Below are 12,514 nucleotides of genomic sequence, written 5' to 3'. Positions count from 1 at the left end.
AGCAAATGGAATTAGACTTAGGGGCTCTGTTGCTTAAAGGCTTTTTGAGTTTGTTTTTTACTGCTGTGTAGCATCTCTCAAATCTTTGTGGAAACTCTGATATGTCTCTGAGACTATATTTAAAATGCTAAGACCTGTCATGGAGAGCCGGCAGGACTGGAGGCTTGGAGAGAAGAGGATAAGGGCAAAGACAGTTATTTCTTCTCTTAAACTCTGCACTAGCTGCTACAGCTATTGGTGCAGCTGCCACATGGAACTGAAAGAAATAAAGAAACAGAAAAAACAGTGAGGAGTACAGAGAAGACAAAAAAATAGGCAGCATTTAAATGTAGGATATTTTATTTGAAAGTATATTTATGAAAAAAACAATTACAAACATAGACCTATTGGTTAGAAAAGCAAGATTGTATTTCTCTGGCGTATAGCAATGTATGCAGTGATTTGTTATGCTGTTCAGCTTCCTTATTGAGATTCAGTGTGTATGCTACTTTATTGGAAATTGTTAAAACCTTTCTAGTTATTACCAGTTGTGGCTACCGTAAGTTTCTAGACTGCATATCTGCAGCACTCTGTCGTCGAACTGCCTAGATGTCCGAGAATCTCTTACCAACTTTGTTCACCCATTGCCCATCTTCTGCTCCCTTCACCTTTTTCAGAGGACTGCCCTGACTACTGGAGGTGCTTCACCCTCAGACTCAAAGAGCCTGGAAATGCCAGAGAGTTTACATCCCCCTAGGGAGGCCCATAGCCAATGTCTGACTTTTCCAAAGTATGAAAGCCCAGCTCCTGCCTAATATAAATTACATCCTAATATAGCTTACACTTCAGAAGTGCCCATGGGATCAGGTTGAGGTTGAGATGGGGCTTGAAATAGCTCCCTTGATTGATTTCTGCCCTTCCTTCCTTTGCTTCCCCCACTCCCTTAAGAGTTCTCCTGGAGCACATCTTTAATACATTTCTCGCACATTTCATCTCAGCTTCTGCTTCTGCAGAGCTCAAAATAAGATAAAATCTCCATCTATGCACACACACACATGCAAGTGTAACCTACATATATTTGTCTACTTACTGGGCAAATACACAGATCTTACTGTGTCCAGATACCAAGATATACTAGGATGATGAATGGTATGGTAGATAAAAATTTAAGTTTCATGCACACGGAACACTGTGGTGATAGAAGGAAATAAATAAATAAAGCTTTTGTTGAAGAGACAAAGGATTATTATTTTTTCTTTAACGAAGTGGATATTTACAAAGGTTTGTCAATAAAATGGCTTTCTAAAAACAACAACAACAAAAAACAGGAATGGTTGATAGTTAAATGTGATCTTTTGAAAATTTCTATATACTCATATGTTCCATCGATTCGGTAAGTTTTCTGTATCCTAACAATGATTTAGACCAGGGATCTAATCCCCGGGCCATGGACTGCTACAAGGTCCATGGCCTATTAGGAACCAGACTGCACAGCAGGAGGTGAGTGGTGGGGAAGCCAGCGAAGCTTCATCTGTATTTACAGCCACTGCCCATTCCCCATTGCTGGCGTTACTGCCCGAGGTCCATCTCCTGTTAGATCAGTGGAAGCATTCGATCCTCATAGGAGCAGAAACCCTATTGCGAACTGTGCATACCAGGGTTCTAGGTTGTGAGCTCCTTATGAGAATCTAATGCCTGATGGTCTGCCACTGTCTCGCATTATCTCCAAATCAGACTGTCTAGATGCAGGAAAACAAGCTCAGGGCTCCCACTAATTCTACATTATTGTCAGTTGTATAATTACTTCATTATATATTACAATGTAATAATAATAGAAATAAAGTGCACAATAAATGCAATGCACTTGAATCATCCCAAAACCATCCCCGCTCAACCCCAGTCCGTGGAAAAATTGTCTTCCATGAAACCAATCCCCGGTATAAAAAAAGTTGTGGATCGCTAAGTAGACTATATGGGAAAAGGATATCGAGTCTGTACTAAACTATATTTTAAAATTTTTAGTATGATTAATTGCTAACATAATTTTCACAATTAAACCAGTTGCTTTATGGAAGAACAACAATGTCATCACTTGCATTTTTTTGTAGATATGAAAACTGCTCCATCAACCTCATCCAGAAGTCACCCTTATTCTAGTGACAGTGAGGATGAATCTGCAGTGGGGGACAGGGAAGCCCATGCTGACAGCAGCACAGAGGAAAGTGCCAGAAGTTCATCTTCTCAGGAGCTGAGTGAAAATGATGAGCCAAGAAAGTCCCACCTTCCAATTGAGGAATCCTTAGACATTGAAATTGAAGACCAAGAAATAACAAAAGCAGATGTGGAGGCCAAGCCAATGCCAATAGAGGAAAGCTTTGAGAATGTTCTTAAAGAAGGAACGGAGAAAGGAACCCAAGGGATTGCAGAGGGTTTATCTGAGAAGTCCGGGAAACATGTTTCTGCAGAAGAAAAGGAAAAGGATAAGAGTAAGCTTTGGGAAGAAAGCACTGCTCAGGTGAAGGACAAAAAGGCAGGTCTCCCTGGAGTGGAGGAAGGTGGTAAGTATGGCCGTTAAGTTGAGCTGCCATCGTGCTCATGCATGGAAGCTGATTTTGGTCATTGCATTACGCCAAAGCTTGGGAAATACTATTGTGATAATGCTTCAGGGATTCAAGATTTTTCCTGTGTCTCTCTTTGTCACATAATCATACATGTATTTTCAGTTTGCTGTTTGCCTTCTCTTGCACTTAAAAAATTACTTGATAATTTCTATCCAGCCTGTTTCTTATTTTCAGTAAATTCCCTCCTATGGGAATTTCACTTCAAGAATGAAATAAAGCACAATATGTGTTTGAAGGCAAGGATGTGTGTGGCTTTTAGAGGTTATTTATTAGTAGAAATACTATTTGCTTTTAGCTATATATGGATTTTGAGATATATAGCTAATGTTAATAGGTGCTTACTATGTTCCAGGCAAGGTTCTAAACACTTAGATATATTAACTCATCACATCCTCACAAAAACCCAATCGCCCTCTAAGTTACATTCTATTATCATCATCTCTTTTTTACAGATGAAAAATAAAATGTGGCTTCAAAAGGTTAAATAAGTTACCAAGGATTACACAGCTAAAAGAGGCATTCCTAGGATATGAATTCAGGCAGAGTTGTTCCAGAACTTCTAAATATTGCCTATCGCGTCTGTGTAATATGAATTTAGATTTAGATAATAGTGTAAAATTTTCTTACAAGATTCCAAACTTGCCCTTGAGTTCTTCTCTGAAACTGAGTTACTTTCTGATCCCTGGGGATCCTGAGTGTGTAAGATTGTTCATTTGACATGGAAAGAGTAAGGAGTGTCTGGATAATAAGGCCCCAGACCTTAGACACATGGAAGGTCTGATGCTTTTCTCACCTTGAGGAGCAGAGTGAAAGGGCTGAGGGGTATCCTGTGGACAGCTGGATTGTACCTGCCTGACGCTTGCCTCTCACATAACCTTCTGTGCCCTGGAACTGGTTCACAGTCCTTTTGTTACTCCCTTTCATCTGTCTCCCCTGTCAATGCAGGAGCCATTCTTCTTGATTTTAAGACAAAATTTGTTTTCACATTTTAATATTACTAAAATTCAGCTGCATTTTAAAAACATATGAATATTTTTGGTGTCTATGTTACTTTTAGGCCCTTAAAAACTACTATTAAACCACTGAAGTCTCCTTCTAGGAACTGAAGATGTCGAATAGTTATCTATCACTTCAACCAATATTATTAATCTTCTACTATGCACAAGGCACCATAGTCAATAAAAAATGTGTAAGAGAGGGTTTCTCCCATAACATGCCGAGTGGAAGCCTTGGCACACCACCGGACAAAGGTTAGTAGTCCTATGTAAAATAGAGGAGTTACAAAATGCTATGTGGCTTCAAAGGAAGAGAAGTCCTGTTTGTTAAAGGACACCTTGAAAGTTTTCATGAAGAACATATTTGAGAGACTGTAAAGGTTAAATACAATTTTGAAGGTGGGATACAGGAGGGTAAAGGTGTTTTAGATAGTGGAGTATAGCAATGCATATGACCTTTGAATAAGTTACCAAAAATAACTTTAGAACAGAGTTTGACAAACTTTGGCCCTGGGGCCAAATCTGAACCATTACTGTTTTGTCTTGTTTTCTAAATAGCCTGAAAGCCAAGAATGATTTTTGTATTGTTAAATAACCCACAAAATCCTAAGAATTTACAAACTGGGACTTTAGAGATAAAATTCATCAACCCCTGCCTTAGAATTATAATTCAAAGACCCTGAACATCTTCAAAAGAATTTTTGTCATATATAAATCAAGATTCTAGCTCCAATATATTTGAAACTCTTTAATAAAATAATTCAAATCTTTGATCTTGAATTTCATTATGAAATTTTCATACATACAAGGTGTCATCTAGAAAATGTGTACAAGATGACAAGCTACTAATCAAAAAGATAGAGGTGTTAAAGGTCAATAGAAACACTAACATTATTTTCATTTTTTAAATTTTCACTTCAGAAAACTAGGTTGTTTACCTGAATTTGTGCAAGTAGACATCTTTTTGTAAAGTAGAATATACATAATGAGGGTCATAATTAGGCTGTAGAATATCAGAAATGTGGCACTATGATCATGTCACCTGGAAAACAGTAGTTTTTGTTTTTCTCTGAGTTTGTGAAATGAAAAGTGTATTGGCTTATTACTTTTCTCAAATATATTGGGAAACCATGTTCTTAACTTGATAACATCTATAATTTTAAAACATTTTGTTATCTTTTTATTAAGGTGGATTCAATACAAGATGGCAAGGTTTGGGACTGTTTATCTTTGTTAAGCTGTAATATATGTGCTATTATTAATTTTTTATTAACAATACACGTGGAATGACATTTAGACAGTAGAGAAAAGTAATTTTGAAAAATTACTCATAGGTTTATTACACACAAAAAGATCCCTTTTAACATTTGGTCAGGATTTTTATTTGTAAACTTAGGATTTACAAAGTTTTGTTTTCATATTTTGTAAAATATATCCTGCTTTATATCTTAACATTAGACCATGATCATTTTTCACATCTTTAATCTTTATGAACATATTTAACCTCTGTATGTTATGCCATTCTGTGATTTTCTTATAATTTAGCCGTTTCCTTATAGTTGGACATTTATATTTTTTCTTACTTTCACTCTTGCTATTAGTACTTTAGTGAGTGTCTTATTGCTAAAATTATTTCAAATTTATAAACATTTTCTTAATATACATTTCAGTAAGCCTAATTTTTGTTCAAAAGTTATAGATATTTTAAGGTTTTTAATAAACTTTTTTCTCACAAAAGTTTGGTTTAAAAGTTTAAACATTACAGAACAGACAAGAATAAAGTGAAAGTGAAAGTCTTTCTTGCCCAACTTCTACTCTTTTCCTCCAGGGATAATGGTGGATAGCAATTTTTCTGTGTGCGCATGATTACAGAAATTATAGGTAGGTAGATAGATATAGATATATTAATATGTATTGATATATTACAAAGATACATACACGTATGTTATTTTTATATAGAGATGGAAACATACTATACATTTTGTTCTGAGACTTGCTTTTTTTCACTTAACTGTATATCTTGAATGTCTTGTCACATAAGCACACTTCTCTTTTCTTCATATTAATCTAATCTGTTATTCTTATATTGCCACAGTATTGTATAACTGCACATTTTTTAAAAATAGTTCTTTAAAACCTATTTTAAAGAACTCATAGTTTCGTTCTATTGTTCATCTTCTACAAAAGAACAAAATTTGAGGGTTGTGAAAGCTAGGAAATACAGAGTCAGGGAATATAAAGCACAAGACATTAACAGGTAAAACAGAACAAAGACCATGTATAACATTCAGAATGATGTAGAAGGATTAATGCTATCAAAAATCTGAGGCTAAGTAAATTATAACAGTTGGGTGGCTAATGTTTTCTAAATACGGATACTCAGGGAAATGATTCAATAAATTTGTTAATATTTTAAATAATAGATTTAAAAGTCAAAAATATTCTTTAAATTTTTGTATGAATAACAATTTCTAAGAAAATTCCACATAAAATCACAAAATATGCACACGTATATATTTTACTTAGATCCCTGACTAGAACTGTAGGTAGAAATGAAAGAGGGCTGAGAGAATGTGTAAATGACCATGTCTCACATTTGCATGATACTTAATCTTTTTAAGTTAGGATAAAAGCTGTGATTATGTTAAAGAATAACCTATGTTATGAATAAATCTGTGGGCTAAAAATCATATACAATTAATAACGTTTTATAGACTCTAAGGTAACACAATTTAATTTGAATTGTTTTTACTTGAGATCATAGTAGCGGTGGATAAATGAGTAAAGTCAAGCCATTGCCTTCATACTTTTTAGGCTGATTGCATAAAATATTTTCCTTCTCACTGTTTTATATTATGTCATATTTAATTGGACTTTGTCCAGTCCATCAACAAATCAGATGAATTGAATAAAAGATATACTGTACACAGTGAAGCAGAAAGTAAAAGACTATAATTGCTAGCTACAATGAGACGGTGTTGTTGGGTGTTAATCCAGTATTACAGGGCATGGTCTTATTTTAATATGTTTATTTTCTGTTATTTTCAGCTTAAGCTGTCATGCATTGTGACATAATCTTGGCAATATGTTCTAATAGTGGAATAACTCAAGTGCATTTATTTGTAAAGTTAATTTAATTTATATATCATAAATATAAATGAAATAAAGAGTAGTATATTTAATGCAAATTATAATGTAAAATGCATATGGGAGTAAGCATTTTTTATTTTTGTATGTGAGTCAGGAAAAGTCATAGTGCTTGACCAGGCAATTTGAACTTAAATAATAGTATAACTAAAATGAATTGCAATTTTGTTATCAGGCAGGCAGGATAAAATGGTCTTGATGAAAGAACAAGAAAGTCAAGTGTTATGAGTTGAGGTCTAAATACAATTTCTGAATGACCTGTGGAAGCATGTATTTGTTCTAATAGACCTCTTCAGTCAATAAATATTTGCTGAGGATCTGCTTTATGCCACACACTGTTCTCACTGTGAACACGACAGTCGCTTTCCACATGAATTTTATATTCTAGGTGGGAGGTATGCCTGCCAAGTGGAAAATAAGCATGTGATGGGGTATCTGGGCTAAGTGATAGAAGGAAAATAAAAGCAGGGTAAGGGGATAATAGAGTGATGGTTTGAGGAAGGGGTGGTATTTTCGGGATGGCCTCTCTAATGATCAGACATCTGAACAGAGATGAATGAAGTACAGAGGGAGGCCACTCTGTCATCTACAGAAAGACCACAGGGAACAGGGAGTCCCGCAAGTGCAACAGTCCCAAGTTGGGAGCATAGTTGCTGAATGAAGGATTTGGAAAGGAGGCCAGTGTGACAGAGTCTAGTAAACAAGTGAGAGAGTAGCACAAGATGAGGTCAGAGGAAGAAGCTCATAGGTCATGGGAAGGAATTTATTCTGAGTTAGGATATCTTTCCTCTAGAAAGATGTGAGCCCAAAATGGCATGATCTGAACGTTTTGAAAAGATTATTCTGGCTACTATATGGAGGCTAAACTTTAGCATTCTCTGCAACTGTCTTTGAACATCTGTGGTCTTCGGTTTGTAATTAATCCTGGTATTTTGTGGGCCATGTGTCAATGTCAAAGATGACACAAGAACATCTTCACTGTGTAGGTAGATGATGTTAGTCATGAATTTTGTCATGGTGAGTTGTTGGGAAGATAATCGACTGGCTACACAAAAATGATGAAAGCACAGGGATGCTTTTCAAGGTCACCAGGTACTTGGAATAAGTTTGGGCATATCTTTATGGTGTTTTTATGGGCTTCTTACATTCTTAAAATACAGATTAAAATTCTTGATAAAACAGTCTTCTGATATTCAGTTGCTCAGGATTCTTAACATGTTTTAAGATGGGATCAATTTGTTTTGTTTAAAACAGCATAGGAGAGAGAATGAATTAGATGTCATTGAGAATACACGATAGGGAATGTAAAAGATGTAATGTATACCAAATTAGAGCATTTATGTTTGACATTTGGGAACCTGGAAGAAAGAACCGATAATGAAGATTCAAGTAAGTATGAAATAGAATAACTAGTATTTTTGTTTCATGACTTAAGCCATTTATTAAAGTTATATGTATTAGTGGTCCTACTTCTCCTTACCTTTCTATTGCCCAAACACCTCAGACACTATTGGCTAGAAAATATGTAGCACAGTTGACCTGCTTATCTGCAGTTTCAATTACTCATGGTTTACCTCAGTCTGAAGATAGGTGAGTACAGTACAATAAGACAGAGAGAGAGAGAGAGGAGGAGGAGAGAGAGAGAGAGAGAAAGTGAGAAAGAGAGAGAGACCACATCAACATACCTTTTATTATAGTATATTGTTATAATTTTCTATTTTATTATTAGTTATTGTTGTTAATCTCTTATGTGCTTAATTTATAAATTAAACTTTATTATAAGGATGTATGTATAGAAAAAAGCATAGTATATATAGAGTTTGATACTATCTACTGTTTCAAACATCTGCTGGGGTTGTGAATTGTGTACCCTGTAGATAAGCGGACTCCTGTACTGTAAAAACAAACAAACAAAACCCCTGAAGCCCCAAGATATACAGTACATTGAAGTTCTTGTATGATTTCTTGAACTTTCCTTCTTATTCCTCTGCATATTTTTCTTTTCATCTGCTCTGGCCGACAGTGACATCTAAAGCTTTACCATGGAGAACAGGCAATTACAGGACAGAAATACTGTGGCTTTGTTCTGCCCCTTTTACATTGTTTTAAAGGAGAAAAATGGCCTAGAGGATGTGTAAAATTGTGGGAAGGTCAGGGGAGAAATGAGAAAGAAATAAACAAAATAAGCACAGAATTACCAAAAAAAAAAAAAAATTAGAAAAGAGAAAATGCTAACCTGCAACTATGTTAGACCTGAAAAATTATAACCTTCATCATCATCATTCTAAATATTTTTTGTTAAATCAAAGTTTATGGTAAAGAATACCTGAAAAATTCCAAATTATTCATTTAAACTACATAAATAATGCTTCAAAGTGATCATAAGAATGTTTTTTATTTAGTAAATATTTAATAATTCAATTTGCATCTTGACTAGTAGATATTAAAGTGTCAACTTTTACATCCCACCTGTAATGGCCTGAATTTTAATATGTGATCTGATTTGTTTCCACAAAAGCAGCTGAATTATTGCAGTGAGTTTCTAAGTTTCTAAGTAACATAGCAGCAAGTGATATGAAGGCTATAAATCGACTTTTAAGGAGAATGTTAATTAGAAACACTGTGAAATTTACTTCATTTGGTAATATGAATTCAAGTACCTGATTTCTTTCTCCCTGTTCTATTTTCAATGAGGAAGAAAGTATAAAAATAGCAGTTGAAATGTTTCACAAAGTTTAAAAAGTGTTTTTGTATCTGAGGAAGGTACCATCCAAATGTCACAAAATCCAAGGAATTTGCTACATGAGGGCAAATTAGAGAAAGACATCAGGAGCTATCTTGTGTTTGTTTCCCACAAGAAAGAGGAGCGTCCTCATAGAAGTTTAAAAAAAAAAATCATTCTAGACTTAAAGGATTAGAAGAGGCTGGAAGCAGGGGTGAGCTGTGAGGACGCAGAAAGCTGGTATGCTGGCCTCTAACAGTTCAGTGTTCTTCACTGTTGCCACCCTCCCAGGAAAGTTTGTGAGGCAACACCAACAAAAAGTCAGCTGCACTGATGGGTAGAGGGTCTTCTCCCCTGAATTCATAGAGGCACTTCCCTAACAAAGAAGATGGCAATGTCAAGAGTAGCTGTCTAACCAAGCCTGGAAGCTCTTGCAACCATAGAAAAGTAACGCAGTGAATTACATTTCTGCTAAGAAGGTTCAAAGCCCCACTTTCCTTTCCTTTCTCCTTTAGCTCTTGGGTCACTGAATTGGAATTGGAAACTACTTCAGCTTAACATTTGTGAGGAAGATCTGCATCCCAGTGGGATTTAAGAGCATTCAAGAAGCTAACCACTCTCTTAATGGAAAATACAAAATGAATAACTCTCATTTGTATTTAAACATAAACATCAGTCCTTTTTGTAATACATAAGGACATAGAAAAAATGATTAATGTGATTTAGAAGGTTGGTCTATCACGTAACTATTATTCTCCATGTGCCTTTTTTCATAGCAGCACAGAGCAGAATTTGTTGAATCCACATTACATGATAACAGTGCAATAAAACTATAAATTATTTACAAAATATAATTAACTCTCACCAGAAAAATTGAAAATTTAAAAGCAGTACTCTAAATAATTCTTGGATCTAAGAGAAAAAAACAATTCACTGGATAATTAATTAATTGCAATTATTAGTGCCAATAAGTGGTATTTGTAAGGTGACCAATTTCTAACTATAGCCTCAAACTACCGCCCCACTGAAACTATAACAACAACAACAAAAGTAATAAACCACAATGGAGAAGTATTCATAAACAGACTTTAAGAAACTTATAAGAAGGAAGAACTTAACATATGGACAATAAGAAAAACATGCTATTCCACACAAAGAGGATGAAAGAGAAATATGATAAATGGGAAATCACTCCCACTATTTGAATAGAAGACTAAATATAAAGATGATGATAATTTTTGCCAGATTAAATCCAAAATTTGATGTAGAATGTCTGTAAATCCTAACAATAATAGTTTGGGATTTGAAAACAATTCATTAATTTGGAAGAAATAGTACTGAGTAATGAGATTCTTTGCAATAGCAGCAGCAATAACAGCAATAACACACGACTATACAGGAAAACAAACTCTGGAGGAAATATTTGCAAGATGGATATGCAAAAAATTTATGTTCGTATGCACATAAAAATGGCAACAATAAATATTGGGGACTACCAGGTGGGGGAAAGTGAAAGGGGGCCGTGGGTTGAAAAACTACTTATTGGGTATTATGTTCACTGCATGGTGATGGGATCATTTGCACACCAAATCTCAGTGACATGTAATTTACTCATGTAAGAAACCTGCATATGTACTTCCTGAATCTAAAATAAAAGCTGGAAAAAATGATTGATGTTTGTAATACATAAAGAGTTCTTACAAATCAATAAAAAGGCAAACATCATAACAGAAGAATGTACATTGTATAGCAGGAAATTCACAAAAGGAAAGTTTGCTGCTAATCTTGAAAGCTCTATCCTTGCCACTACTTTTCAATTACTAAAATATCAAATAAAGAAAGAATTGGTGGAAATTGTGAAAATAGTGCAGGCACATAGGCCTTTCAGTCATTATTGATGACATTGTTCGTCCCACCTCCTTTTTAAAAGAACATTTAGAAATATGTATAAAAAGCTTCTAAAAATTCATAGCAATTCCTATTCCAGGAATGTGTCCTAAGGAAATAGTCAAAAATATGTGTAAAAATGATTATAAGTAGTGTTTAAAGTAGCTTTATAATCACAAAATAATAGAAATAGCTCAATATTTAACAATAGACGTTGATGAACTGAAATTTAGTAAGACTATTAGAATGTTTTATGTGTTACTGAAGAGTCTTTTAAATTTAATGATATGGGAAAATAGTCACAATACATTTCTAAATTAATAAAGTTGGATATTAAGTGCTACCTTTAGTAAGAATTTAATAAAAAATACTTGGAAATCTATTAAAATGTTAACTAGTAGCCTTCTCTGAGTAGTGAAACTATGATAATTATTTTCTTCTTTGTATCCTTTAATTTTTTCAAGCTTTGGATAATCTATCTAAATACTATCTCCATATTTAGGGAAAATACAATACATATTAAAATATATTTGTTTTTATACTAAAAAGCTGACATTGTAATATAAGAATATTTTGATATTTTAAAAAATACCTTAAAGTATCATTATATCATTTGAGTGAAAAGAAAAAGCTTATTCTCTAAGAAATTTTCTATGTGTGACAATTCCATTTTGCAACTAATGCTGTGAGAACTGACAATCACCTTTGCCTCTAGTGGTCACCTTTATCCATTGGTAAAAGACAGGAGCCTTAGGGGATGAAGGGCTAAATAGAGAGAAGCAACAAAGTGATGTGTCACATTGCTGAAATGGGAGTCTCAGCATGCACAGTCCTCTTTTACTATGGGTGGAAAACAGTTGGGGTTAGACACCAGCCAAGTTCTTGCTTTTAAGTTTCAGTTTCAGAAGAACATCTGAGAAAAAATGACCAAGTGAAGCCTTTTCTGGTTTCACATGTAGTAAGTCCTTGATACTTAGGCTAGCATTCTACTCATGCTGAACCCGAAATAGGCAACACCTAACTATACAGGCTCTCATCTACTTCCAAAGGCTAATCCTCCAGGGGCAAGCCAGCAGACGTGGGAAAATGGTGATAACATCCCTGAGACAGAGGGACTACAAGCTTCACTATCATTTCTGAGTGAGTTTTAATTTTCAGAAGAT

At 34.6% G+C, this 12,514-nt stretch overlaps 1 protein-coding gene across 1 annotated transcript in view; it reads left to right on the top strand.

Moving 5' to 3' along the window:
- The window catches only part of ERICH3 (glutamate rich 3), a 113,081-nt gene that overhangs the window by 89,223 nt on the left and 11,344 nt on the right, over positions 1-12,514 (top strand). The window contains exon 12 of the mRNA XM_050767416.1: positions 2,088-2,537. Within this exon, the coding sequence (XP_050623373.1) occupies positions 2,088-2,537 (450 nt within the window). The remainder of the gene's footprint in view (positions 1-2,087; positions 2,538-12,514) is intronic.

The sequence above is a fragment of the Macaca thibetana genome, chromosome 1, assembly GCF_024542745.1.
Source record: "Macaca thibetana thibetana isolate TM-01 chromosome 1, ASM2454274v1, whole genome shotgun sequence".
In the NCBI taxonomy this organism is placed as follows: domain Eukaryota; kingdom Metazoa; phylum Chordata; class Mammalia; order Primates; family Cercopithecidae; genus Macaca; species Macaca thibetana.
The sequence above is the reverse complement of the archived record's forward strand: the minus strand, read 5'-3'. Positions and strand labels throughout refer to the sequence as shown.